The sequence below is a fragment of the Accipiter gentilis genome, chromosome 9, assembly GCF_929443795.1.
Source record: "Accipiter gentilis chromosome 9, bAccGen1.1, whole genome shotgun sequence".
Taxonomy (NCBI): Eukaryota; Metazoa; Chordata; class Aves; order Accipitriformes; family Accipitridae; genus Astur; species Astur gentilis.
This window is the reverse complement of record NC_064888.1, coordinates 34,740,155-34,764,697: the sequence shown is the minus strand read 5'-3', so window position 1 is coordinate 34,764,697 and position 24,543 is coordinate 34,740,155. Positions and strand designations below refer to the sequence as shown.

Genomic DNA, 24,543 nt, shown 5'->3' with positions numbered 1-24,543 from the left:
CTGTCTGTTTCTCCCTGCTAAAGAGGCCCCTGAAAAGTTCCCTGTGTGGACGACCATGAGTGAGGACATAATCCCCTCCTGGGGAGTAGCCCACTGGGGATTTGGGAAATCTCAACCTCGTTTCTGGTGTTTCCAAAAGTAGCAATGGCCTCAGCAGCTGCTGTTGATGGAAGCTGTCTGCTCCGAGAGTGCCATCTCCTTGGTCCTTTACAGAAAAAGCCAACCTCTAACAGCAGCCTGTAGATATGACTCTGGCAGTATAATCATGGGGTGTTTTGGTAGGTTGGTCTCCCCACAATCAGTCTGTGTCATAGGCTCACCTACTTTACTCTGGTTGAACCTTACAAGACATCCAGCAGTCCTTGTCGGGGTGTAGACAGCTGCTGAGAGTTGGTGTCTATTGATCCATGGATCTCCTTGTCCTCCTGACTTACTGAAGTTAGCCAGTGCTGGTGACCAGGAGACCTGCGTTACAGGGAGCAATTTGTCACAAGAGACGTGTTTCGGGCTCTTGCACCATCAGGCCAGGAGCTGGCTGCAGCATGGCAGGGCAGAGCTGTCATTGTGGCTTCCAAGCCCCAGACGTGAACAAAGCAATGTGGTTTCCAGCTTCTATTTTTAAAGCCCAGAAATATGCAGCAAAGTTCCTGCCCACGTCTTCTCAGCGCAGTGCTAACCGCTGCTGGGCACTGCGCGATGCCCTGCCGGGTTCTGTGTGTGCCCGAGGAATGTGGCTGGAGCATCAGCAGGTGACTGAGGGAGCTGGAGCATCAACTTGCTGCAGGTTTTGGACCCAATTCCCTCACTTAATTTACTGGACTTGCAATATCTGGATACCTCAGCCTCGTTTCTCCCAAGGTATTTGGCAAGAGACACTCTATAAAAGGGGACTTCCCCTCTGCACAGTATAAAGCCTTCAAAGTCCTTCATTTTCCAGCCATTTGTGCCTTGCTCCCACTTGTTCCTGAGCATTGCTGCATTGCACTATCTCAGAGGTCGTGGGATTTGGGCACTCGTTTGAGGCCACCCAGGAGTTCTGTGGTGGGGGAAGAGGGACTGAACACAAGTTTTCTGAGCCTTCAACGTACCCTCCAGCTACTGAATCACTCTGCATTCAGCTGCTTGGAAAAATCTGTCTTTCCGGAGGCAGACGCAGATCGCCTGGAGCAGTTCTGCTGCCATATGCCCTTTCACATGTTTGGCCCGAGCTGCTTCAAGAGCAACTCTTCCTTCAATAGCGATTAAATTACTGTTGTTGGCTGGCTTTGATAAACCATTGTGCAGCCCAGCTAGGCAGCAACCTTTGCAGTTTGGTCTGGGAGCAGGGTGGCATTAGCTCCATTTTTCTGGAAAGGCAGCAGAAGTGGGGACAGTCACTGAGTTGTCTGCTTGCAGCAGCAGGGATCAGAGCTAGCAAGGACTAAAGTGCTGTGGATTTCCAGATACTGTATAGTCTCTGCCCATGCTGTTTCTCAGGACCCTTTAAAGTTTCAGCAGTAGGTCTGGGCTTCGCAGTTTTCCATACAGAAGGATAAACATGCCCTAAAACCAGAGGCCAGCTCTTTTGCTGGGTCTCCTAATGCCACATTCCTGGGCATGGCCTGAAATGACATGGTGGCCCTGCAGCGCTGCCTGTAATTGTCACTCTGCTTCCTACCGAAATAGCACCTCACTGTTCCTGCACAGCCCTGGGTAGCGAGTGCTCTGCTGGGAAATGCCACGTCATTGATATAATTGTGTTTTTGGCTTGCAGTGCTGGATCGGAGAAACTCCCTGACCAATGGAGACTCAGGATTGCATTCATCCCCTCCTCAGAAGAGCCTGCCGGACCTCCCCCCTCCAAAGGTATGTTCTGCAAATCCTTTGCTTTTCAGTGCTTAGCCCTCAGCCTGGGGATCTGAACCCCTTGAGGCTTCACTGTTGTTATGTGTTGTGCAGCATGACTAAATGGAGAGACCTCTGCCCATGTATGTTCGTGAGGCAAATAGTCCTGGTAAGCTTTATTTAAAAAAAAAAAAAAAAAATTAAAAATAAAATACTCAACTAGGGGCTCCCCGGTGTATGGGTTTCCAGCTGTACATTTAGTCTTTATGAACGCTGCAGGGCAGTGTGTGGCTGGTGCAGGCGCTGCGGCTGCCTGGTGGCCCAGGCAGGGTGGCTGTGCTCCGGGGTGGCTGGGCATCCAGAAACCCCTGTGGTTCCCAAAACTCATGCACAGATGGAGCAGGCAGCTGCAGGAGCCTTGGGCTTCCCCTCCTTGTGCAGGAGCGTTGCGTGAAATGGGCTGCGTTCCCTGCCAGGGAAGCCTGCACCCATCGCATGGCAATCCAGGATGAAGAAGAGAAGTGAGGTTTTCAAAGAAACAAAGGTGATGATGGCTCTCAACTGTTGCTTTGGAAATCTCCCCTGAGCTGTAAAGCAGCTGTGCCTGGGCTGCTGACTTGAACTTATAAAAGCCAGAAACCCTTCAGCTGTGGGGCAGTGGGGCTGTCCCTGGGCAGGGCCAGGATCTCGTTTGCTGGCAGAGCCCCGCACGGTTGGGTCATTAGCAGAGAAGATCAGATTTGCTTCCAGTTGAAGCGTCTGGTATTGTCTGTGCATTGGGTGACCGTGCTGGGCGTTATGCTGGTTGTACAGCCCACAGGTCTGCAAGGAGGAGTTACTGGCGCCGTAGATTTTTCTGTAGGGCAACTCTAAATCTAGCCGAGGTCCAATTCACCATCAGCTTTCAGTGGGATTTTGTCTCTGTGCCAGCCAGCCAGCCCAGCTGTCCTCGAGAGACACGGGTCATCCTTGAGACCCCGGACGTTGCTGTTCGGTAGTTGATCCAACGTGGGAATCGCTGTAGCTGGGATTTCGGGATGTGAAAGGAAAGGAGGGCAGGGAGCGTGCATGGGGAGGAGGGGGAGGTGTGGAGGAGGATGGGGTGGTGCATCCATCAACCATCGAGGAGGATCTGCTCCTTTCCCAGGAAGGAGGACGTGGGGTGAGGCCCCAGGGCTTCTGCCCGGGAGGCTGTGTGGCTCAGCTGGAGTTAGCTGGAGGAGCTGGGAAAACGAGGGGGTAGGATGGGATGCAGCTGACAAACCCTCGGACGTGGTGCAGTTGCCTGCTGGGAGCTGCTCCAGCCCCGGGGGGGGGGTCTGCCCACGCAGCCAGCCATACGGTGCTGGAGCTGGAGTCGCCTAGAAGCAGCGACCAGAGCAGGAATCGCCATTTGGCTTTGGGTTTCTCAAAGCCGGAGGGGGTGGTGGATGTGGCAGGGAGGTGGGCAGGAGGATGGCAGTGTGGTGGAATGAAGGCATGACCGGGGAAGCGGCAGCTGGGTTTCCCCAAGGCATCTCTACTTGTGTTTGGTGCAGCCCAGCTTTCTTGTAGGGAAATGAAGAAGTTAAATGAGGGAATTAGAAAAAAACAGTGTTGGATTTTAGCAGAGAAGAGTACCCGTCTTCTCCCTGGGCTGGGAACTACCTTGTCCCACCTGCGTACCACTGGAGCTAACCCCCCTTGGATAAAGCAATCAAGCACCTCTTCACTGTGAGTGTCGGTGAGCTGCTGGCAGCAAAGGTGTCTGAGCATACTTCAAGGAGTGGGGCTGGGGAGACCTTTAATGTGGTCCCACATTAAAGGTGTGTGGAAATTGCTGCTGTGGGGAAATGAATCCTCCCTGTCTGTGTTGGCTGTTCCTGGTGTGGGCAGTGGGCGGTGGAGGAGGGAGCACAACTCTTTACACAGAGAGAGGGAGGTTAGGAGAGGACTCAGAGTATGTCTGGTTTAGCTCCGTGGAGTTTTCTGTGGTTTGGTGACGTTAAGGCACCCTGTGGTGGTGTTCTACACTTGTCTTTTGAGGCACAGGAGAAATTTGGTGATGAAGGTCTGCACAGCAGATTGTTCCTGGTATTCACTGACACCAGCAGTCAATGGGCAACCCAACAGGGGTGTCCCAGCTGGATCCCACTAATTTATTTGGATTTGTCCCAAAGCAACCTTCAAACAATGAGTCCTGCAGGCTGTGGCTCAGACATCGGTGACCTTTCCTCTGCGGTAGCCCTGGCAGCTCTGCTGCTTTCTGCAGCCGTCCACTGAGAAAGTCACGGGGTGTGGATGCAGATGCCCAAGATGGTTTTATTTGCATGCTCCGTTGTGCCGTAATGCAGCAGGCAAATGTTCTGCAAGGGCCAGCCTGGGTTAGATAACGCAGTGTATACTCTTTCACTTAAGCTAGAGACAAAACAACTCCACGCCTTTAAGGAAAGAGAAGAGGAAAAAAAATAGCTTTTGGGGCAGCTGAGGTGCACTCCCACCTAGTCCCTGTTGACTTCCATTGTCCGTAGGAAACAAAACAGAGCAGCCCCTTTCCCGCCCCGCTCCTTCCCGGACACTTGTGGGATGGTGTCAAATAAACCCACAGCGTTTCTTTGTGTAGGCAATTTGTTTATGGTCGTAGCACAACGTGAGCTGCCTCCAGGCAGGAGGCCACCACAGATGGCAATTGCAGACACATTCCCTGGTCAAGGAAAGGGATTAAGTGGAGCTTTAGAGTGGCTGGGTTTGTTTTTGTTTCTTTAATTTAACACATTAGGACAAGTTCCTAAAGCTTTGAGTGTTTGGAGGCAAGTGTTTTCCAGCAGTGTGTCCTTCGTGGCTCTGGAAAGCAAGCTCAGAGTCTGCTCGCAGCATCTGGCAGACCCACATAGGAAGGAGTTTTCATCCAAGACACTTGAGAAGTTTGTGAGGTTGGCAGAGCCACGGGCTGCTCACTTTTGTGGGAGCAGAGATGTGTGACTTTGGCCAGCGTGGTCAGGGTACCTAGCTCCCACAGACTCAGTGGCATCCCCCTTCGTGGGCAGTTGCTGGCCAGAAAATCTTTTTCTTCAAAGCTTCCACTTCTGGGCAGCAGTACCTGTTGGTGGAAAAATACAAGGCAGAACGGGCAGCTTCGCACCTGCATTGGACGATGCTGGCATGACCTGCAAAGGGACTGATCTTGCCTTAGACTGCTCTGCAATGCTCGTGCCCAGCTGGCCTCTCTTCTTCAGGCCACCAGGAGCAATCACGTGGGCTGGCATGAAGGATCTTGCATGATCCGTGACGTTCAACATTGCTGCCTCTACAGAGAGAGACCTGCTCTTCTGCCTGTCCTCCTGAGAGGAGTGGGGTTTTAGCCCTGCACGCACTGAACATCCTATCTAGGATTTGCACAGGTCTCGGTCAGAAGCCAGTTGAGGTATTGTGAGCCAGAGCATACCGTTGTCAGATGACCAGGGATGGTTTGACCTGGGCGAGGAGAGGGAACATCTCACTGGAGAACAGCGAGATGCTCCTGTCGGGTCCTGATGGGAGATGGGATGCCACAGATTTTGGGAAGAGCATAAGCTGTGTGCTCATCCTACTGTGATCTCTGGCTCTGCTGTCTCACGTTCAACAGCTGTGTGAATTACTTGAAAAGTAAAAAGGTTGTTTCTTAGCTCCCCCCTCCTTTTTGTTTTTCTCACGTGTTGGTATTTCTAAAGGATCGAGGCACTGGTTTTCCTGCCAGCCCTTGCTTGTGTTTAGGGAGGGGTTTGGCAGGCACCACAGGGATTTTCCAGCACTTGGACTCTTTTCAAAGACTTATTTTCCATCAGTGTTGTTTATCCATTTACTTCATTTTTTGCTGAGAGCACAATTAAAGATTCCTGATATAGTTCCTGAAGCGGGAGATTTTTAGCTGTTGGTTTGCTATCAGTCAGAGACTTGGAGACACAACCGGCGACTGCTCAGGCTATGCTTGTCAGTGTAAAGCCAGGATTGCACCAAATGTTGGCCCTTCTGGTTCCCTGTTATGATAATCAATAGCACAGCAGATCATCTCCAGTTGCAATGAGCAGCTTGAGGGGGTTGGTGCAGTGGGCAGAAGTCCCAGTTCATGGTAAGGCCAATGGGTTGCAATTGCTGTTTTTGAGGAAACCTATGTGTTGATCTTCACAGGGCTTTCAGCAATATTAAAGAAAATAACGTTTATGACACAATTATACAGTAATTTGGAATAACTCCTTTATATTTGAGCCGACTGTACACTGGAAGCCCTCAGCAGTCTCTCTCTTCCCCGTCATGTCAACCAGTTTATGTGAAAAACCTGGTGTACACATCTAAAGATATCCACTAGGATAGACTTTAGTGCTAAAAAAAAAAAAGCCCCATTGTTTTCAAGGATCTGTTTTTACCTTAAATCATCCTTATTTTATTTATTTATTCTGCAGATTCCTGAAACAAAACAACCTCCGGTCCCCAAGATCGAATCCCCAGAGGGATATTATGAAGAGGCTGAGCCATATGATGTCTCTGTAAATGGTATATCACCGCTAACTCTCGGGGGTGGGAGAGGTTCATGTGGGAGATGAAGGACTTCAGGTTTATGAGAACAAGTAAACAAAAGCGTGGACACTTCTTACAGCTTGTGTGACAAATTTGTTTTCTGATGCTGGTCACGCTGATATTTCAGATCTAATGCTAGTTGGAAAGAAAAGGCTACTGAATTACTCAAATTGTTAACTTTCCTATAGAAATAAGTAGTATGCCTGGGTTAACATAACATCACTGTAAAATATTATAAACCATTGGGGGTTCTCTTTGTCTTGATGGTTTTCTGGCAGATAGGCTGTAGTCAAACGCGGGTTTCTATTCAGGACTGAGTGGTGAAGCTGTGGTGGCTTGCGTTCATGTCCTAGTGCTCTAATCATCCCTTTGGGGCTCAAAATCCATGACTCTGTTGGTCTGTTAGACGTGATAACGGTTTTTATAATTGGCTATTTATTCAGCTCTGTTTCTCGTGGCAGTTTAACCATCTGTAAACTTGATTAAAACCCCACACTTAATGTGAGGGGATGGTGTGTGGGTTCCCTCTGCGCACACTCGCTCGCTGCCTGGGTCGGCACCTCCCAGCAATGTTCTCAGCAGTGCCACCCATACCTGTCACCAGTGGGCTCCCCACGCCTTCGCGACGAGACCGCTGCACGCAGGCTGAGCTCCCACATTCTCGTTTTTTGAAGATGTATTCCCGCATCCTTCTTTTGGCGAACACCCTTCGTGAGAGATTACCTTCCTCTGATCTGATAGCAGAGCTGATCTTGTCATCGCTTTATAATCCATTTAAGCCCAAATGAGATGGATTATATAGCTCTGCTGCAGAAGCAGATCTCTGCTCATCAGCCTTGACTGCAGCAGAGGTGGGTCCAATAACGTACGTGGTGTGGGGCAGAGCTGAGAGGGGAGAGTCGAGGCAAGCAAAGAAGTGAGAGTTAAGGGTAAAAGATTTTGATCCCAACCCTTGGTCGTTGAATCTGTGCTGCTTATGAGGGAAGCTGAGTCCTCTCCAGCGCCAGTGTGCACCATGGGGCTTTGAAGCTCCCTGGCAAGTGCCACCGCTTGAAGCAGCCGGGGCTTGGCGTATCCGAACAGCCCTCGCTGCACGTGTGTACCTCGCGCTCCTGGACAGCTCGTATCTCGGTGTGGGATGCTGTTCTCGTGAAGGCTTAGGATTTACAGCGCTAAACAAAAGAGGGAGATGTAGAAAGACCTTCGTTTCCCTGAGCCATCCCATTTTGGCTGCAACCACATTACAGTGTTGAACAGGAAGATCGTGCCCAGCTCAGGTGGGAAAAGGTGCAGGCTCATCGTGGCTGGGGCGAAACGTGTGGAGGAGAGGTCTCCCTGGCTCTGCCACGTGTAGTTAGGTGCCGGCTTGGTTTTGCCAAAACGCTCTGGGCTGTTTGGCTGAGGTCAGGGCTGCGATGTGCAGGGGGTTCAGCCCTCCTGCAGCTGGGGCAGCACGGGTCCCTGCAGCCTCCTCCCCACAGGGGATTTCCAGTTGCCTGCGCTGCAAAATAAATGAACTTTATTTTTCCCTGCTGCACGCTGGGAAAGCGGATAACGTGCTAAGAGCCATGGCATGTAAAGGCATACACTGGATTAGCTGGAGTACGGCCACGGATCCGTGTGCTGGGAAACCCAGGTTATGTTATCCAGGCAGCTCCATAAACTCATGCTGTATTCGGAGCCTTGGCTGGCAGGAGCGATAAGCACACACCCAGCTTAAACCTCTGCTTTTCCTTGGTAACCTGCTGCTCAAAGATGCAGATACACCCACCATCCACTGAAATCCAGGCCAGTCAGATGCCTAAGGAAACGAGAGATCAGAGCCCTGCAAAAAAAAAAAGCAAGAAAAACCCCTGGTATGATTGGAGCACTGTCAAAACGAGGTAGTTCTGGGCGCCGATGGGGCAGTCTGTGGCTGCTACAAATAGCTGTTTGACTAGCAGGCCCGGTGTTTTACCGAGCAGCATCGCAGCTGTAAGTGGAGATAGGAGGCTGTGATGGGACGTGCAAGCCCAGGCAGTCCCTCGCCGCCGAGCTGTGCGGTGCCTTCGCCTCCTGTGACTGCTCAACCGGGGTCCCCTCTGCCGGCCCCAGCAGGTCCCTTCTTCTACACAGACCACCTGGCGTGCTGTAACACCGATGGCTTTTAAGGTGGTTTGTGTGAGAAGGAAGGCAGCACCGTGTCACCGGGATTCTCTGTGCTTTTTTGGCAACCTCGTGTTTGAGGCGGTGCCTTGGGGTGAGCGAGGAGGAGGAGGAGGGAGAGATGTGGAGCAGCAGGTATGTGGCAGGAGGTGGCTGCAGGGGCTCGGGAGAGGGTGAAGCGAGGCGTGCTGTGCAGAGGGGACGTCGGGCAGTGATGCTGGGAAGCTGCTGGTGCCCCAGTTTGCCTTGAGATCAGGCTTCAAATCCCACGGCACGTGGACAAACCTGCAGGTCTCGGTCCTGCCTGTTGGTTCAACAAGTACAAAACTGGGGGTCCCCATCCCTTTTTTCCACTCCCTCGCCTGATCAGATGGCAATAGTACCCTGTACCTGTCCTATGTGGAGTGATGCTCGTTGCTAGTAACTGCCTTGAGACCTTGGTGTGACTGCTGCTGCTAAAGGGTAGTCTGGACATGCATAGGTTTGCCCTGGCTAAAGATGCTAAAGCCTGACCCCAGGAACCCCCCAAACCCTCTGTGCTCACCCCCCTCTCCCCACAGGCTGGGTAGGGAAGGGGCCGGCGATCCAGGGAGCTGCTGCTGGCGTTTATGGCAGAATTGCAGCACGAGCCTTGGAAGACACCCATGTGTCTCCAAACAAATGGGTGTAGTGAAATCAAACAAAAATAGGAACACCACTAAAATTAGTGGGTGTACTGCCAAGAAAGGACATCAAAGCAAGCCTCCAGATGGGCTGAGGAGATAGAGGATTTGTGCAGCGTCAGAGGTGGGACTGCAAGGCACTGTAACAAACCGTGGGTGAATTAATTAAAACGAAGCAGGCGGGCGAGACCATGGGGTCGCAGGGGTCCCTCTTTCATCAGCAGGATTCCCGCCCCTCTGGTGGGGATGCCTCTGCCTTTCATTTTACAGCTCTGGCAAACGCTGCTGCTTCCCTTTCCTCCTGGGCTGAAATGTGTTAAACCGTTATCATCCTCATCCTCGTCTGCATTTGCATAATTGAAGGGTGCGATAAGAAACAGAGTGAAAACGCAAGGGGCAACATGACTGCCAACTGAGCAATAATTATTCTGGCTGAAACAGCTCATCTGCCCTGGCTGATTTTAATTATGATGGCGATGATTCTGTTTTAAAGGGAATTGCCTTTTTGGAGGGGATGGGTTGAAAACGTTGCCCCTGTTTGAAGTCTCACCGTATGGCATGCTCCTCCTTTGGCAGCAGGGACGGGGCAGCCTCGCCAGCCGAGGGGGGAGCGCGGGGCTGAGCTGGACTGACGCCCTTGTTCTCCACATTTGCTTATCTGTGGCTTTCTCTCTTTGTCTCCCTTTCTCTTTCCTTTTGACTGTGCAGGTCTTTTTGGTAGGCTGGCTGCGGCTGGACCCAGGCCAGGGTTGCAGGTTACTGAGGGCGTTATTTATGCCACAATAACGATGGGTATGGCATGCTTTCCAAACCTGAAGTGCCTTTTTTTAAAAACAAAACAACAACTCGGTTTTAGCAAAGACAATCAGGTGCCTCCCCCTGGCATTGCCCATTACGTGCATGGAGGGTAACCACCTCTCCCCTCTCTCTGCCTGTGCTGGATATGTGCAAGGCGGCATTGTTTTGTGCTTTTCCCCGTGCTCAAGATGACAATGAAGAGAAGTTCCCTAGTCTTTATTCCCCTGGTTCTGGTCACTGATGTGGAGCTGATATGTGGTAACGCTGGCTGTATTGACGAGTAGCCGTTCAGCGAATGTTGAAGCTGCTCTGCTCAGGCAGAGGCAGCTCTGTCGTACAAGATGGTTGGGGCTTCCCACATCGTGGTATTGATTTAGCTCCCTGGGAGGTTGTGGGAAGACAAACCGGGAAGCAGAGGTGGATTAAAGACATCCAAGAACATGGCTGCCACTGGTGTCACGGCAATGAGAGGATAAAACTGTGGTCTTAGTTGGAACTGCCAGTAGGTGGAAATGGAGACCTTGTACTGAAGTGCCTGAGCTGTATGACTTGGGATTGAGTGTTGTCACGAGCCACCCAAGCAAGATTTGTCCCAGCTTGCCAACTGCACAGCCTGGGAAATGCCCTTCCATCGTGAGGCCGTAGCAGTGTCACTGGGCCGGCAACGGCTGCAGCTCTTCAGGTAGAGAAGAGCTCATCTCATGAGGCACTTGTGGTTGTGGTTGATGCACAAAAGAGCAGCTAGGGCTCCCACTGAGAGCATGGAAGAAGAGTGTTACTCCCCCAGGAGAAAGGTGGCATCCTGAGACCTAATGCCTAGGTGAGGGACACCCAAAGGGGGCCAGAGGGGCAGTTAGCAAATAGCCCTGTGTTGGTAAGGAGGGGGGATTTAGAAGGTGAGGTTCACTTAGGCATCCTTGCTGCTGCATAAGTAAAGGTACCTAGCAGTGCAGAGATTCAGCTTCTTGGTATTTCTAGGGATGAGAAACCTCAACATTTTTATTCCATCTGAATATCTGCTCAGGGTGCCTGTGGAAAAGGTCTGTGTAAGGATAATGCACCGGGGGGTAATGTTTTCCCATAAAAGATGGACAGTCCAACACGTTGGGGGTATGGAGATGGTGAGCCAGTAGTGTGCTGTCAGCACCATTCAGAGACTTTGAAAGGGAGTATTTGCTTTTTAATGAGTTTAATTGGCACAGCTTTGATCACTTGAGGGATGTTAGAGTGAGATTTCACTGGGGGTGAGGCTGTAGCTTGTTACTGCATCTCAGTTCCTTTATTTTAAGTACAAATAAACCCAACTTAAGAAATGCTCTTCAGTGAAGCTCCTAATGCTTTTTTTTTCCCCTCTTTTCTGGCTGCTTTTCCTCTTTTTATTTTGCACCAATCTGATAATATTACTTTTATGTGGATATCAAGATTTGATGATGTGGTTTAACCTGGTAGGCAGCTAAACACCACAGAGCGGTTTGCTTCCCCCTGCTCCTCCCTGCCTGCTGTGGGATGGGGGAGAGAATTGGGGGGGAAAGAAGTAAAATTTGAGATAAAGACAGTTCAATAGGACAGAAAAGGAAGGGAAAAAGAATAACAATAAAAGAATTGGAATATACAAAACAAGTGATGCACAATGCGATTGCTCACTGCTAGCTGACCGATGCCCAGCCAGTTCCCAAGCAGCGGGCCCTGGCCAGCTTTTGCCCTAGTTTATATACTGAGCATGATGTCACATGGTATAAAATATCCGTTTGGGTCAGCTGCCCTGGCTGTGTCCCCTCCCAACTTCTTGTGCCCCTCCAGCCTTCTTGCTGGCTGGGCAGTATGAGAAGCTGAAAAATCCTTGACCACTGCTTAGCAACAACTAAAACATCAGTGTGTTATCAACATTATTCTCATCCTAAATCCAAACCACAGCACTATACCAGCTACTGGGAGGAAAATTAACTCTATCCTAGCTGAAACCAGGACAGATGAGAATCAAAATTAGATTAAATTCTGGTGAGAGAAACGTAACGATATTTCTCTGTGCTGTTTGGTAGGACAAGAATGCAAAACCCTACACAGATGCTGCCCAAATCTTGCCATCTTGCTCTGTGAGCTTACCTTGTGAAGAAGAGCTGTCCCGTAAGCACCAGCAGAGCATTGCAAATTCCCCTACAGCCAGCGGGAACATTTTCATTGTTTCTGACAAGTCTGATACCAATTACTAGCTGTTCCTGTCAGCTGAAAACTCCAACAACCTACAATACGTTAGAGTGGGGTGTTGAAAATCCCAACTCATCCTAATAACACAGCAATCCATTTAAGAATGAACATAAAAAATGTGATTACTGTAATTTACAGTTAAGCTTCCAGTTATGACTAATTTTTGCTGCTGCATTACTTCAAAGCCCCTTGCTGTCCCTTAGATGCCAAGTAGAGAGAGAGAGACCTGTTAGCCCCGGGAGGAGAAGTGGAATGCCATCGTCAATACAGTAGATCATTGCTTGCTGCATGGCCTTGCAAATACCATTTTTATTTCTGACGTTCAGAGGGCAAGGGCTGATTGTAGCTTGCTGTTGCCTTAAAAACTGTGAGTGTTTGGTTTGAAGTGGAAAGTAGAAAAAGCATCTTTTTTGGGGGGAAAAAAAGCAGCATACATCAGAAAATGCCTAATGGAATGTTTTCAAATTTGTGGTCAACTGAGAAGTGTCTTTTGAGTGTTTGCTAACTGAGACTATTAGGCACAAAACATTGCAATGAGATTAATATTGGGCTAGAAAGAAAAAAGGATCTATGAGGGTTATTTTCCTATTGATTATTCTCCTGTAGCAGACCCTCAAAAGACACGTCCCTCACCAGAAGCTTTTGCATGCGTGAGCATGGCTAAGGCAAGCGATAGGCTCAGAGTTGTCCTAGAAATGTATTTAATGATAGAGCTTTGCTTTTGTTATAGAAGATGGTGAAGCCGTTAGTAGCTCCTATGAATCTTACGATGAAGAAGAGAGCAGCAAAGGCAAGTCAGCAACCCACCAGTGGCCCTCCACAGAGGCCACCATTGAGCTGATGAAGGATGCCCGCATCTGTGCGTTCCTGTGGAGAAAGAAGTGGCTGGGACAGTGGGCAAAACAGCTGTGTGTTATCAAGGACACCAGGTTGCTGGTGGGTAGATCGTCCACTCTTTGCCTAAAACAACCTATTTTCATGAGCTGGGAAGTGGCACCTCAGGCCATGTAACTAGGTGGCAAAAACAGAGTACCTCTAGAGCAGTGCTTCAAAAACCACGTCCCAGAGATTTGGGAATTTCATTCCATTTTCAGAAGGCATGTGGGCATGGCGCTGCTGAGCGGGGCCCAAGGGCACATTTCCCAAACTCCCAAAATGCCTAGACATGCTTTTTGGGGAAACTTTTTGAGGTGGTTAAGCAGAAGGGATGCTTATCCCACCAGCTAACCACATACTTGACCCTCTAGCACTACCTGTGAGAGGTATTTCGGACTATATACGCATGTGTGTAGATGTACACGTATCTCTATACATATAGAGATGTCCTGCGCGTAGTCTCCGTAGACATTGCAGCCTTGTAGTACCTATAGCACCTTCTTGTGTTCAGCCCACTTAATGCATGTGGTTGCACCGAGCCACTTCTAGGGATGAGTTCGCACCAGCAAGCGAGAGGGAAGGCTCCTCCTCAGCCCCTTACCTGCCCTCCCGTCTTCCTTCCCCAGTGCTACAAGAGCTCCAAAGACCACAGCCCTCAGCTCGACGTGAATTTGCTGGGCTGCACGGTCATTCACAAGGAGAAGCAAGTGAGGAAGAAAGAGCACAAGCTGAAGATCATCCCCACGAACGCTGATGTCATCGTGCTGGGGCTGCAGAGTAAAGACCAGGCGGAGCAGTGGCTCAGGGTCAGTGGCGCCTTCGGGGCTTGTCCTGCTGGTGCTCCCGTGCTTCTACCCTGGCTCTGCCGGGAGACCGTATCTTATCTCAGTCCTGTCCTTGTGTGCTCTGGCTCCCTTCCTCGCCGCAAGCCCGTATACAAATACACCGCTTTATTTTCGTGTCCCGGGATAGCTCCTTCCCGCAGCTCCCTGACGCCTTCTGCACGCGGGAGGCCGTGGAGGGACCTCCCAGCCCCGCTGCTGCGGCAGGAGGGACATCTGGGGTGGGTGCCCAACGCGAATTGGCTGAGGACGGGGAGATACGGCCCTTTCCTTGAGACGGCAGCAGAAGAAGGAGCCTTCGCGGAGCCCGGCAGCGGGGCTGCGAGGCGCCGGGGCTGCCTTTGCTGGCAGCCTCTCCCCGGCTGACTCTGATCCGGCAGTTTCTGCTGGCTGCCTGCTGCAACGCCAGGAAAGTCCCCGGGGTCGCGGGGAGCCTAAACCGCGGCTCTCCCAGGCTGCTGCGGTTTTGCCTGTCCTGGGTGGGGAAGAAGTACTGATGCCATTACTACAGCTGTCTCTCAGACTGCGGCTTCCCCTTCTGCGCAGGTAATCCAGGAGACCAGCGGCGTGCTGTGCGAAGGAGGCAGTGAAGGCAACCAGTACATCCCAGATTCGCAGCGTCTCAGTTACCCAAAGGTACGCTCTGTCTCTACAGGGAACTAGTACTTAGGCTTTTCCACCCTGTTTCTTTAATAAATAATAGTTGTAGGTGGAGTAATTTTATCTGAGCAAAGACTGATAGGAGTGTAACCAGACCCCGTTCTGCTGAAAAGGAGCGTTATTGGAAGAATCCTGATTTCCTTTTGCAATCTTAATTTTGTTGCCCCATCTTCCCCCCAAAACTGACTCGGCGTTGGGCTCTCCTCCATAGAGGGCAGCAGCCACTATCTCATCCCATGGGACAGTTGTGCTCACTTTGAAAGCTCACAGCTTTGAAAGGGAGACCCTTGGATGCCAGGGCTTGGGCCAGCCTCTAGTCCAGGCTTAGGTGGCACTCCCCTGGGCGCAGCTTGTTCCAAAACTGTGGGAGAAGACAGAAAACTTCCTAAGTCTCTGGTGGATACCAAAAATGGACCTTTTGGGGCACCTGGCCAGTTCCTGGGCCCGTGCCCTCCTCTGGGGACTGGCAAATGCCCCCACCAGCCAGGCTGCAGGGCAGGAGGCCGTAGGGTGGCACCAGTGGTGCCAGCGTGTCACCTCGGAGGTGAGCCCAGCCGGGGCGGTTCATGTGCTGGATCTGCCTGTGCCAGGCTCAGAAACGATGGGGAAGGCACAGCGTAAGCGGGCAGCCAGAGGGGTGTCTGCCTGAAAGCATCTGCTGCGGAGTGGGTGGAACCTTGTAATTTAGGAGGGGGGAAAAAAGCACTTGTGGTGGGTGCTGGCTGGAGGAACGGGTTACGTGCATCTGCGGAGCTTGTGTCTGGTGCTCGTTTACAGGTGGAGGTATCTGAGAGGTACTCCGCAGCCTCCGAGAGCGGGAGCAGCACAGACGGCCACCCGGAGACGGCTGAGACGAAAGACGGTAAAACCTCACCCTGGGAACAACAGGGAAACTGGGCCGTTGACCCTGCGTGTGGCGAGGGCTTCTGTAGCTTCTCCTGACACCTCAAACTGGCCTGATGCAGGGTGAAAGCTGTGTGTGAATTCACTGCCCGTGAATTTGATTTCAGTGCTTTTTCCTATAATGAAGTGACAGGTGGACGTTGGGATTTCTCAGCAGTTACAGAGTTAGGATACGGCTTGAGAAACCTGGGTGTGATAACCTGCCCTACCACAGAGATCCTGCGTGACTCTGGGCAAGTCACTTTGGGACAGTTTGAGATGGCATAAATGCAACCTAAGTGACTTTTCTCAGAGCTGTCTGCAGAGAAACTTGGGAGTCCTTGTGTGAAATGCTGAGCTGTCTCCAATGGCAGAGTTACACCTTCACACTAGGGCATCTGACCCTGGGCTTTAAGCTGCATTCCCCACCTATAAAATGGGGCAGGTAAGTACATTAAAAGAGGAGATCTTTAGGAGGGTGGTGGGACCTATCTATGTAACGGAGACAGAGAAAGAGAAATCCATGCTGGGGACTCACTGGTGTCACCCAACAGATGGAGCTCAGCTGCTGAGTCCCTCTACACTAGGACTTCATCATTTTGTTATGATAGCAGGAAGGAAAATCTGGACTAGAAAAATCCAACTTGATTTCTTACCAGGATTACCTGATGATTACACAGCCATATTCACACACTGACTGATGTACTTGGTAGCAAAGAGGCTCTTTGGGCATAAGCTTTCCCCCTCCCCACCTTGAGTCCCTCTTTTAGAAAGGAAAAGACTTGAATGCAGTAAATATTTATAGGTAAGGGGTTTTAATTCAATTCTTTGTAGTGTAAGAAAGTGAAGGGAGGTTGGCACCTGCAAGATCTGTGCAAACAGCCTTCCCACAGCTCCTGCTGCGGCTGGTGTTTGGTCAGAACTAACCCAAGTTTAAAGCAATATAGATTAAGTATCTTCAGCAAGTTACTTAACTGAGATTACTGGCGCCATCTCGCTCATCGTCTCCCTGGGCTGTGGACTATTACAGCCTGTCCCTGAGTCACAGGTTTGCCCTCTGCAAGGGATGTGTTTGCCGCAGTGCTGTTGGGTGCAGGACGGCAGCGCAGGCAGCTCTGGGGCAGGACACCCAGCTGGGACAGCAGACCGTGTATGGCTGTGAGCTGGGAAAGCCATGTGTATGTCTCTTTTTCTTTTCCGGTAGTTAAGAAGAAGGGGACAACTGGCCTGAAACTGAGCAACCTGATGAACCTCGGGAGGAAAAAATCTAGCTCCCTGGATAGCCCAGAGAGATCCCTGGAGACTTCAAGTAAGTGGCAGCATGAGCCCCTCTGCAGGGACTTTTCTCGGGGCTGGATCTTGGCGTTCAGGGCAGGATGAGCCCCAGGCATCGCCCTCCTCGAATGCACATGTGCCAGGCTGTCCTGCTGGGGGAGGCAGAGAGGCCACAGCCTGCTTGGCCCATGCCAGTGAATCCATGCAGATTGTGGTGCCTCCTACACGTTAAGGTGACTGTGTGGCTTACAAGGGTGGGCAATAGTTCGCAGGGCGACACAAGAGGAAGGGCAGGTAATACCAGACATGCACGCAGGGGACATCTGTGCTGCTCGTCCTGGGTGTCAGCCCAGGGTGTGGGAGTCAGCAGGGAGAGACTTGTGTGGGTCAGCTGGTATTCACCATCTGGGATCAACTTTGTCCAACCGTCTGCAGCCAGCTTGCTGCTCCAGACCTAACCTGAATTTCAAGGATCTCATTTTGAACAGATTTTTACCCTTTTCACCCTGTTTCACATGGATAGGACAGCTTGTTGTTGTGCTCTTGCTCTTTGCCATTGCCCGTGGCTTTGTGTTGTGTGGTGATCTCGGAACTTACCCATCAGACATCCCCATGCACGTAAATAAGTTTGGATTCCCTCTCCCCCTGGGGTGGAAAATGTGCTCAAGTGACCTGTTCGTTCTTGCTTGCAGGTTACCTGAATGTGCTAGTGAACAGCCAGTGGAAGTCCCGTTGGTGTCAGATAAAAGACGGTCACCTCCATTTCTACCAGGACAAGAACCGAAGCAAACTGGCTCAGCAGCCCCTGAGTTTGGCAGGTTGTGAAATTATCCCAGAACCAAGCCCTGATCATCTCTACTCCTTCCGCATCCTGCACAACGGGGAAGAACGGGTCATTCTGGAGGTAGGGTGCATATCACCGAGAAAGTTCTGCTTTAAGTCATCAGCTTGGGTGTCTTAGGAGGCCTAAATGCCATTGAGGTCCTCCAGAGGAACCCTCAGTCCAGCAAAACAGAACCTGAAGCGTGGGACTTTGGTTCATCTGCCTGTGGTCACCTAGAAGGTGTTCCACCTCGCTGGTAATCCAGGCTGTGTCTGATGCTGGTGCCTCCAGAGGACCATTCAGCCTTCATCTTAGGCACTCATCTTAGGATGGGATGAAGGGTCCTCTGGAGGTGCCCATCTCTCTCCACTGACTGACTATAGGATAACCTTGGATGATTAAGTTATACAGGATGCATTTCAGATGGCTAATGTTAGATGAGAGGAATGCCACTTTAGGGATTTAAGTCTGTGGTTAGGAGGAACAGAGAACTTTGTCTTCTGAAAACAAGAGTCCCAAAGCCACGGGTCATGCATCCCAAGTAAACTGATCGCAGATCTGCCCCCGAAAGCGCAAGTGAATTCATGTCCATCTGTTACTTTCCTTTGCCTGCATCCAGAACTGTTTATCTCTAATCTTAGTTCTCTCTGACGACAGCATGATTACAGTAGGAGGTGGACAATGTGAGCAATTTCCTGTATTTTTCCAGCGTGTGGAGTATTTATAGCTAAACAACTGACTTTGAGGGCCTGCCATGAAGTTTGAAGGTGTTTCTGTTTAGCTTCTGATTCAGGGTATGTCTGTGTCTAAGAAATTGTGCCCAATTACAGATGTGAAGAAGAGGTGCTGGTAAAACTTACATTTTGTGAAAGGAAGAATCTGTATTTTGTTGGGATGTCAGACTCGACGTACAGGCTGGCTGGCGGGCTTCCCAGGGACTGAAGTCGCTGCTAAATAAAACAGATTGAAAGCTTGAAATATACTTTCCAGTTTGGGATTCACATGCCCTGAATTTTACTTTGTGCTTACTGCTCTAACTCCTTAAATCAAAGCAAAAGGTGGCTGCATCAGCCCACTTCTTTTTGCTTCAGGTAGAAATCCCCCACTACTGGGAAGTGCATGTGCCTATTCGCTAGAGCTGACTTCAAGGCACCATATTTAACTCTTCATTTTGCAAAATGTCAGACTGTTCACTGCAGCTGGGAATTTGGTACTGACCATGTTCAAGTGAGGGGCTCTCTTTGATGATCTCTGATCCCACTTTAAAGACTTCCCTTCCCCTCTCCCCTGTGCAAACAGCCCTGGAAGGGGTTTGGGCTCTAGCATAAGGAACTCTCAGGCTCCCTGGTGTGCTTGGGTCTCCTTGCACATCTGCGTTTGGCAATCCTATTGCTGCGCTCTGCTGGTGCAAAATAAAACCCGCATGCTTTCCTCGCCAAAGCCGGTTCCTGGCCAGCATCTCCAGCCCCAGAGGCTTCTCTTACTCTTGGTAGTCAGCTGAGTTGATCACCATTGAAAGGAAAATGGACACTGACTAGAAATTTTAGGAAGGACTTAAGCAAAGAGCTGCATTCATGTATCTGCCAAATTTGCAAAGCGGAGCGGTACTGCTTTCTTCTTTAATGCAGCCTTGCGTTTAATACAAATACCCAGGAGTTCATCTTTCCCCTTGGGAGCCCAGAGGACTGCCAGCGTACTTCCCGACCCGAGGCTAAGTCAGCACGAGCCTTGGGAGTGCAGAGAAACTGCTGTTGCAACCTGTCCTATCTGTCTGGTCACCTTGTAGGCAAAGTCCTCGGAGGAAATGGGCCACTGGCTGGGGCTCCTCTTGTCGGAGTCAGGTTCAAAAACAGACCCGGAGGAATTTACCTACGATTATGTGGACGCTGACAGGGTTTCCTGCATTGTGAGCGCGGCGAAGAACTCCTTCTTGTACGTCAGCGGTAACGGGTGGGACTACGCAAGGCTGGTAGAAGGGAAGCAAGCTGGAGCGGGGGTCCCTCTGCTTGCAGGAGGTTGGCTGCCATGGGAATAGGGGGTAAATTCACACCTGCAGCTCAGTCGCTTTCTTTGGAAGCTCGGTGCGGGGCAGGAGAGAACTTGTCGTTGTCTCACCGTGATGCCATCTAACCTGAGCTGCAGCTCGCCATCGGGCTAGGGACACGTGCCCAGGTGGCTTTTGCAAAGGCAGGTTGGTGGGGCGGGCTTGGCTGGGGGGGTGCAGGGCGGTGGGCACCCAGCCACGCGGTTCACCGTGCCAGCGGGGCAGGGCGGTTGTGCTGCTGAGGTGCTGTGCCCGAGGGCTGGGCGAGAAAGGACAGAGCCGAGGGGAAATGTAGTCCCATTCTGGTGGGTGCTGCTTAATGGGCAGCAGCAGCAGTGATCACGTTGCTGCACGGCTCTACCTTCTCGTCTCCTGCGTCTGGCCGTGTGGCCCTGCCCTGACCCCAGGACCGCTATTCTCCGATGCCCCAAAATGCAGCACGGCACGGCTGTGCGGCGAGACTGATCCCTCCTGACTGATGGGCTGTCCTGCTGCCTGTTCACAGCTTAATGCAGAGGAAGTACTCCGAGCCCAACGCCTACATCGACAACCTGCCAAAGGGCAGGGTGCAGCAGGAGGAGCTGTACGATGACGTGGATCTGCCAGACCTGCCTGCGGTAAGACGCCCAGTGTTGCAGGCAGCTGCCTCGCTGCAGAGAGCTCTTGGGGAGACCATGGGCAAAGGTTTGGCCAGGGGGAGTCTCCAGCAGTGATGGGGAGAGGTTTTTCCAAAAACATCTGGCCAGGGGGAGTCTCCAGCAGTGATGGGGGAGTTTTTTCTAAGAGCCGTGAAGGGGATTCCCAGCCCCTGGGGCAATCCAGACTTTTGCAATGGAGCAGAAGTGAGTGCTGGAGAGGAGTCGCTAAGGAATGGAGGAGAGGTTTCCAGCAGGGTGCTGTAGGGATCCTCAGGCAGCTGGGATAAAATCTCACAGTTTCCATTAGCAAACAGCATGCATTATTTGGTGATAGGTAGTGGGTTGTTTGGAGCCTAATCTATCAAAATTCCTTTTGATGCCTGTGAGAGCAAGTCCTGTGTGTAAGGACAAGAAAGATGGGCCATGCTGGGGATGGGACTGTTATCCTGGGAAAGGCAACGAATCTGGCAGGGATTGCTGGATGTACAACAGTGTGAGATCCTTGTGTGGGGCTGCTGCTACCATGGGAAGGACCTATTGAAGGAGAGCCCTTCCTTCAGTACACCAGAAAGACCTGTATGGAGGGAGTGGGGTTTTAGTTCCTGTGAGGTTTATGGAAGATACTCCAGATTGCCAAATTGATGCTGCTCTGCAGTGAGATGGTTCCTGTACTTCTGGCTGCAGCAGATGGTCCCTTTTCAGCAGAATACTCTCCTTTTGCAGGAGGAAGTACCCAAGAGTGAGAACAAATTGGAGGGGGACCAAGACAGGGTGTACCTGGATCTCACCCCAGTGAAGTCCTTCCTACACTGTGCTGGCAAGAAGTCATGCCAGCCTTCACCCCTCAGCTCACCGCCTTTAGAAAGGGCTGCCAACAAGGCTGCAACGGAAAGCACGGCCGAGACAGCCCTCGTGGCTAAGGAAGCCGAGCCCTGTAGTAGGGCGATGGAGACCTTGGAGCAGGTACTGTCCTGAACTGTGGTGTGGGGCCAGGCTTAATCAGTTCCCCCCCACCGCATCATCCCACTTCATTTTCCCCCCACAGAAACACCCAGAGAAGCCAGAACCCGACGAGGCGCTGCCACGGATGCCCGCCGTCAAAATCCAGACGCAGCAGCAGAACATCGCCTTCCCCCAGCCGGCCCCGGAGCTGCCGGTGGGCCCGGTGACGGCGGGCAGTCCCCAGCTGGTGCCCGCACACCGGCCCAAGATGCCACTGCCGGGTGAGCGGGCAGTGGGTCCCTGCAGCAGCTGGGGCTTGGAGGGAGCCGGTGCTCTGTGGGTGGGTGAGCTTTGCCCTGTGGTTCAGCTTGCCGCTGCTATACAGTAGCTTTACAGGGCCCAAGGGGCCGGTTGGTGACTTTCCAGACCCTCGCTTGTTTTGTTTCCAAGCGCCTGAAGAGGTTTTCCCTCCTGGTTTTTCCTCTGGCTGAGCTTGGTTTGGTGGGTTGTGTTTCCAGCGGCAGCAGTGGAAACCAAGCTGGGCAAGAATCGGACAGAGGCAGAGGTGAAGCGGTTTACGGAGGAGAAGGAGCGGCTGGAGAAGGAGAAGGATGAAATCCGGGCTCAACTCACCCAGCTGCGCAAGGAGAGGCGGGAGCTGAAGGAAATGCTGGGGAGCAGCACAGGTAGAGCAGGGCGAGGGCTGATGTGTGGAAATGAGCCAAGGTGGGACCACGGGGAAGGAGGGGGCAATCAACCTGGGCCACCTGGGACCAGGAGGGGCAGGGGGAGACCTGGTGCTTTGAGCCGAACCAGGTAGCCTAAACTGCACTAGAGCAAGATCTTGCTCTGTCACAGTTCCTCTTGAGGCAAAATATAAGGAAAACGTACAGGCTGTGCCCCAGTCCTTGCTCCCCTCTTGAGCTCCCCAAGTTCCCAGCTGGCACCAAGTTACCTCTCCCTTCACAGACAAGAGCCTGGAGCAGAGGCTGAAGGAGGTGGAAGAAGAATGCAAAAGGAAGGAGAGCCGGAGAGTGGACCTCGAGCTGAGCCTAGTGGAGGTGAAGGAGAACCTGAAGAAAGCAGAGTCTGGCCCCGTGACGCTGGGCACCGCGGTGGACACCACGCACCTGGAGAACGCAGCTCCCCGGGTATGTGGGGGGGCACCCCCGGGATGCACAGTAGCTTTCTGGCAGCTGGGCAGTTGTGCTATTTCAGCCTGCTTAATATAATAATTAATAACTATTATATTATTAGAATATGTAATCTTATACAAATGTAGAGATTATATTTAACATAATAAATAATATAATTATCTATAATAATAATATAATGAGATAACAGCAGCGATGGGGAGGTGAAAGGGGGCTGGGGCTCAGGAGAGCAACTGTATTTCCCTATGGGACCTTGAGCAACACCCTCCAGGGCCAGGGAGGTCTGGCCCCAGCTCCTTCTGCACTCAGCTGAGCGAAGGGATGTTTTGGGGTGGGAAATTCAGGCATCTAAATTCCTTCTTGGGAACTTGGTTCCCGTGAAATAGGGATGATCACCGCCTCAGCCCTGCTCAGTACCTCTGCTTGTATCCTCAACACCCAAACGCACCACACACACATGCTGGTGGTATTTTGAAATTGGTGTGTCACTGAAAAAAATGTGCCTCAGTGCAAGTGGGATGTGACTGTGACTAGGAGATGGTGGGGAATGGCAGCACTCTCTTGGTAGTCTTGAAGTCATCACCATTTCTATTATTTTTATTGCAGACTCAGGTAAAAAGTGCCAGTCCAGCAAACAGTGCAGAGAACTCACCAGTCAACTCAGCAACGGCTTTAAAAAACCGGCCTTTATCCGTCATGGTGACGGGGAAGGGAACAGTCCTACAGAAAGCTAAGGTGATGTGCAAAAAATCCACCTGGGACAGCCACTGCTTTTCCCTTCTGGCAGGGGAGCAGACTGGCTGTAGTGGGACAGGGTTGTGGGGGGGTCTTATGTCTGGGAAGCACCCTTGACTGAGCACTACTTGGAGCAGGCCAGCCTGGTCTTCCTCTGGTCTTTTCACCTGGGATTGCCCTGGCTGCAATTTAAATGAATAAACATGTGTATTGCTTATAACAGCCAAAAACCTCGGGTACCAGATGATTGGGTTGATCCTGTGCACATTACGGCTACTATGGCTTGGTACATTTGCCTGTTGACTAATTTGCCTTTATTCCTTGGCAGGAATGGGAGAAGAAGGGAGCTAGTTAGAACCGTGTTTTTCAAAGATGGACTAAAGACTGGAATTGCCCATGCATGGCCAAGGGGATTCAATCACTTGTAGGTGGAGGTTGGGTGTGCAACACAACCACACACCAAGTGCCTCCTCCACGTCACGCCAACTGCTCAGATGCAGCAATGGAGTCAACGGCTGCCGATACGAGTTATCCCAAATGATCTTGCTCTTTCCAGACAAGTCCCAATCACATAGCTAAAACAATAACAACCAGTGGCAATCCTTGCATCAGATTCCTAACCCAGTTGATGTAAACAAGAATGTTACTGTACATAGGGGTGTTTTGTGTATTTCTACTCTGAAGGTTTATCAATGAGTTATTAAGGTTTCTATATTAGTGACAGTAGTGGGTTCAGAAGGGGCCTCTGTTATTCTTTATACCCCAGTGGTTTTCAACCTGTAGTGGCAAATTGCAGTCAACTGAAGTCTCACCTGTCTTGCTCCCAGTCATCGCTCAGCTGCATTTCATCCAGCCTTCAGTCAAGGGCAATAACCATGCCTGAGCAGTGCTTGAGACACAAACGAGAAGCACACAGCAGCCTGTCCAGGGGATTTTTTAATTCAGTGTCCTGATGCATCCCAGCACGTGCTTACTTCTACCAGGCTGCTGCAGATTTGCCAGAATATTGAGGAAGATCCCTGCTCACCTTCTTGTGCTATAAGCTGTGTTACAGACTGATGTCACCAAGAGCTCTGGGCAGATTCGGTTAATTTTCTTGAAGATCTTTGTCTACTTCCCCTGAGGACTTTGTTCTGAAAAAAAAAAAAAATCATCATAGTTGAAGGCACAGGCCTGCTCAGCTGTTGGATGGGGAAGCTGGATCCCAGTGTATCCTTCAGGGCTTGCCCTTTCCCAGGGGAGGGGAGGTAAAGCTGTCCCTCTGCTCCTGCCCCAGCTGTGAGCACCACTTTGCTGATGCTCTCTGGTCCTCACAGAGCTGCAGCTGTACAATCTGCTGAAGATATCCCCTGCAAAAGGGGCCCCTCCACAGGGGCAGGGCTGATCTGCTCTCCTCCAGGCCAAGCAGGCAAAGGTGCACTGCCACATCTCTGGTGGGCTGCTGGCCATCTTGGTGCCATCACCCTTATTTTCAAATTATTAAACTTAATATACCCTTTGGGCCC

General features: G+C 51.3%; 1 protein-coding gene across 5 annotated transcripts in view; it reads left to right on the top strand.

Moving 5' to 3' along the window:
* Positions 1-23,478, top strand: part of AFAP1L2 (actin filament associated protein 1 like 2) — a 71,073-nt gene extending 47,595 nt beyond the window's left edge. For 2 of the 5 annotated variants that reach the window (XM_049811332.1, XM_049811336.1), the window contains exons 4-20: positions 1,754-1,845; positions 6,243-6,333; positions 9,873-9,956; positions 12,898-13,103; positions 13,670-13,849; positions 14,432-14,521; positions 15,323-15,407; positions 16,632-16,736; positions 17,395-17,606; positions 19,312-19,457; positions 20,075-20,186; positions 20,931-21,170; positions 21,253-21,430; positions 21,668-21,835; positions 22,119-22,300; positions 22,910-23,038; positions 23,367-23,478. In XM_049811332.1, coding sequence (XP_049667289.1) covers positions 1,754-1,845; positions 6,243-6,333; positions 9,873-9,956; positions 12,898-13,103; positions 13,670-13,849; positions 14,432-14,521; positions 15,323-15,407; positions 16,632-16,736; positions 17,395-17,606; positions 19,312-19,457; positions 20,075-20,186; positions 20,931-21,170; positions 21,253-21,430; positions 21,668-21,835; positions 22,119-22,300; positions 22,910-23,038; positions 23,367-23,393 — 2,327 coding nt within the window. In that variant the 3' untranslated portion in view covers positions 23,394-23,478. The remainder of the gene's footprint in view (positions 1-1,753; positions 1,846-6,242; positions 6,334-9,872; positions 9,957-12,897; positions 13,104-13,669; positions 13,850-14,431; positions 14,522-15,322; positions 15,408-16,631; positions 16,737-17,394; positions 17,607-19,311; positions 19,458-20,074; positions 20,187-20,930; positions 21,171-21,252; positions 21,431-21,667; positions 21,836-22,118; positions 22,301-22,909; positions 23,039-23,366) is intronic. The other 3 variants (XM_049811333.1, XM_049811335.1, XM_049811334.1) reach the window with 3 other exon arrangements.
* Positions 23,479-24,543: the final 1,065 nt, after the last annotated feature.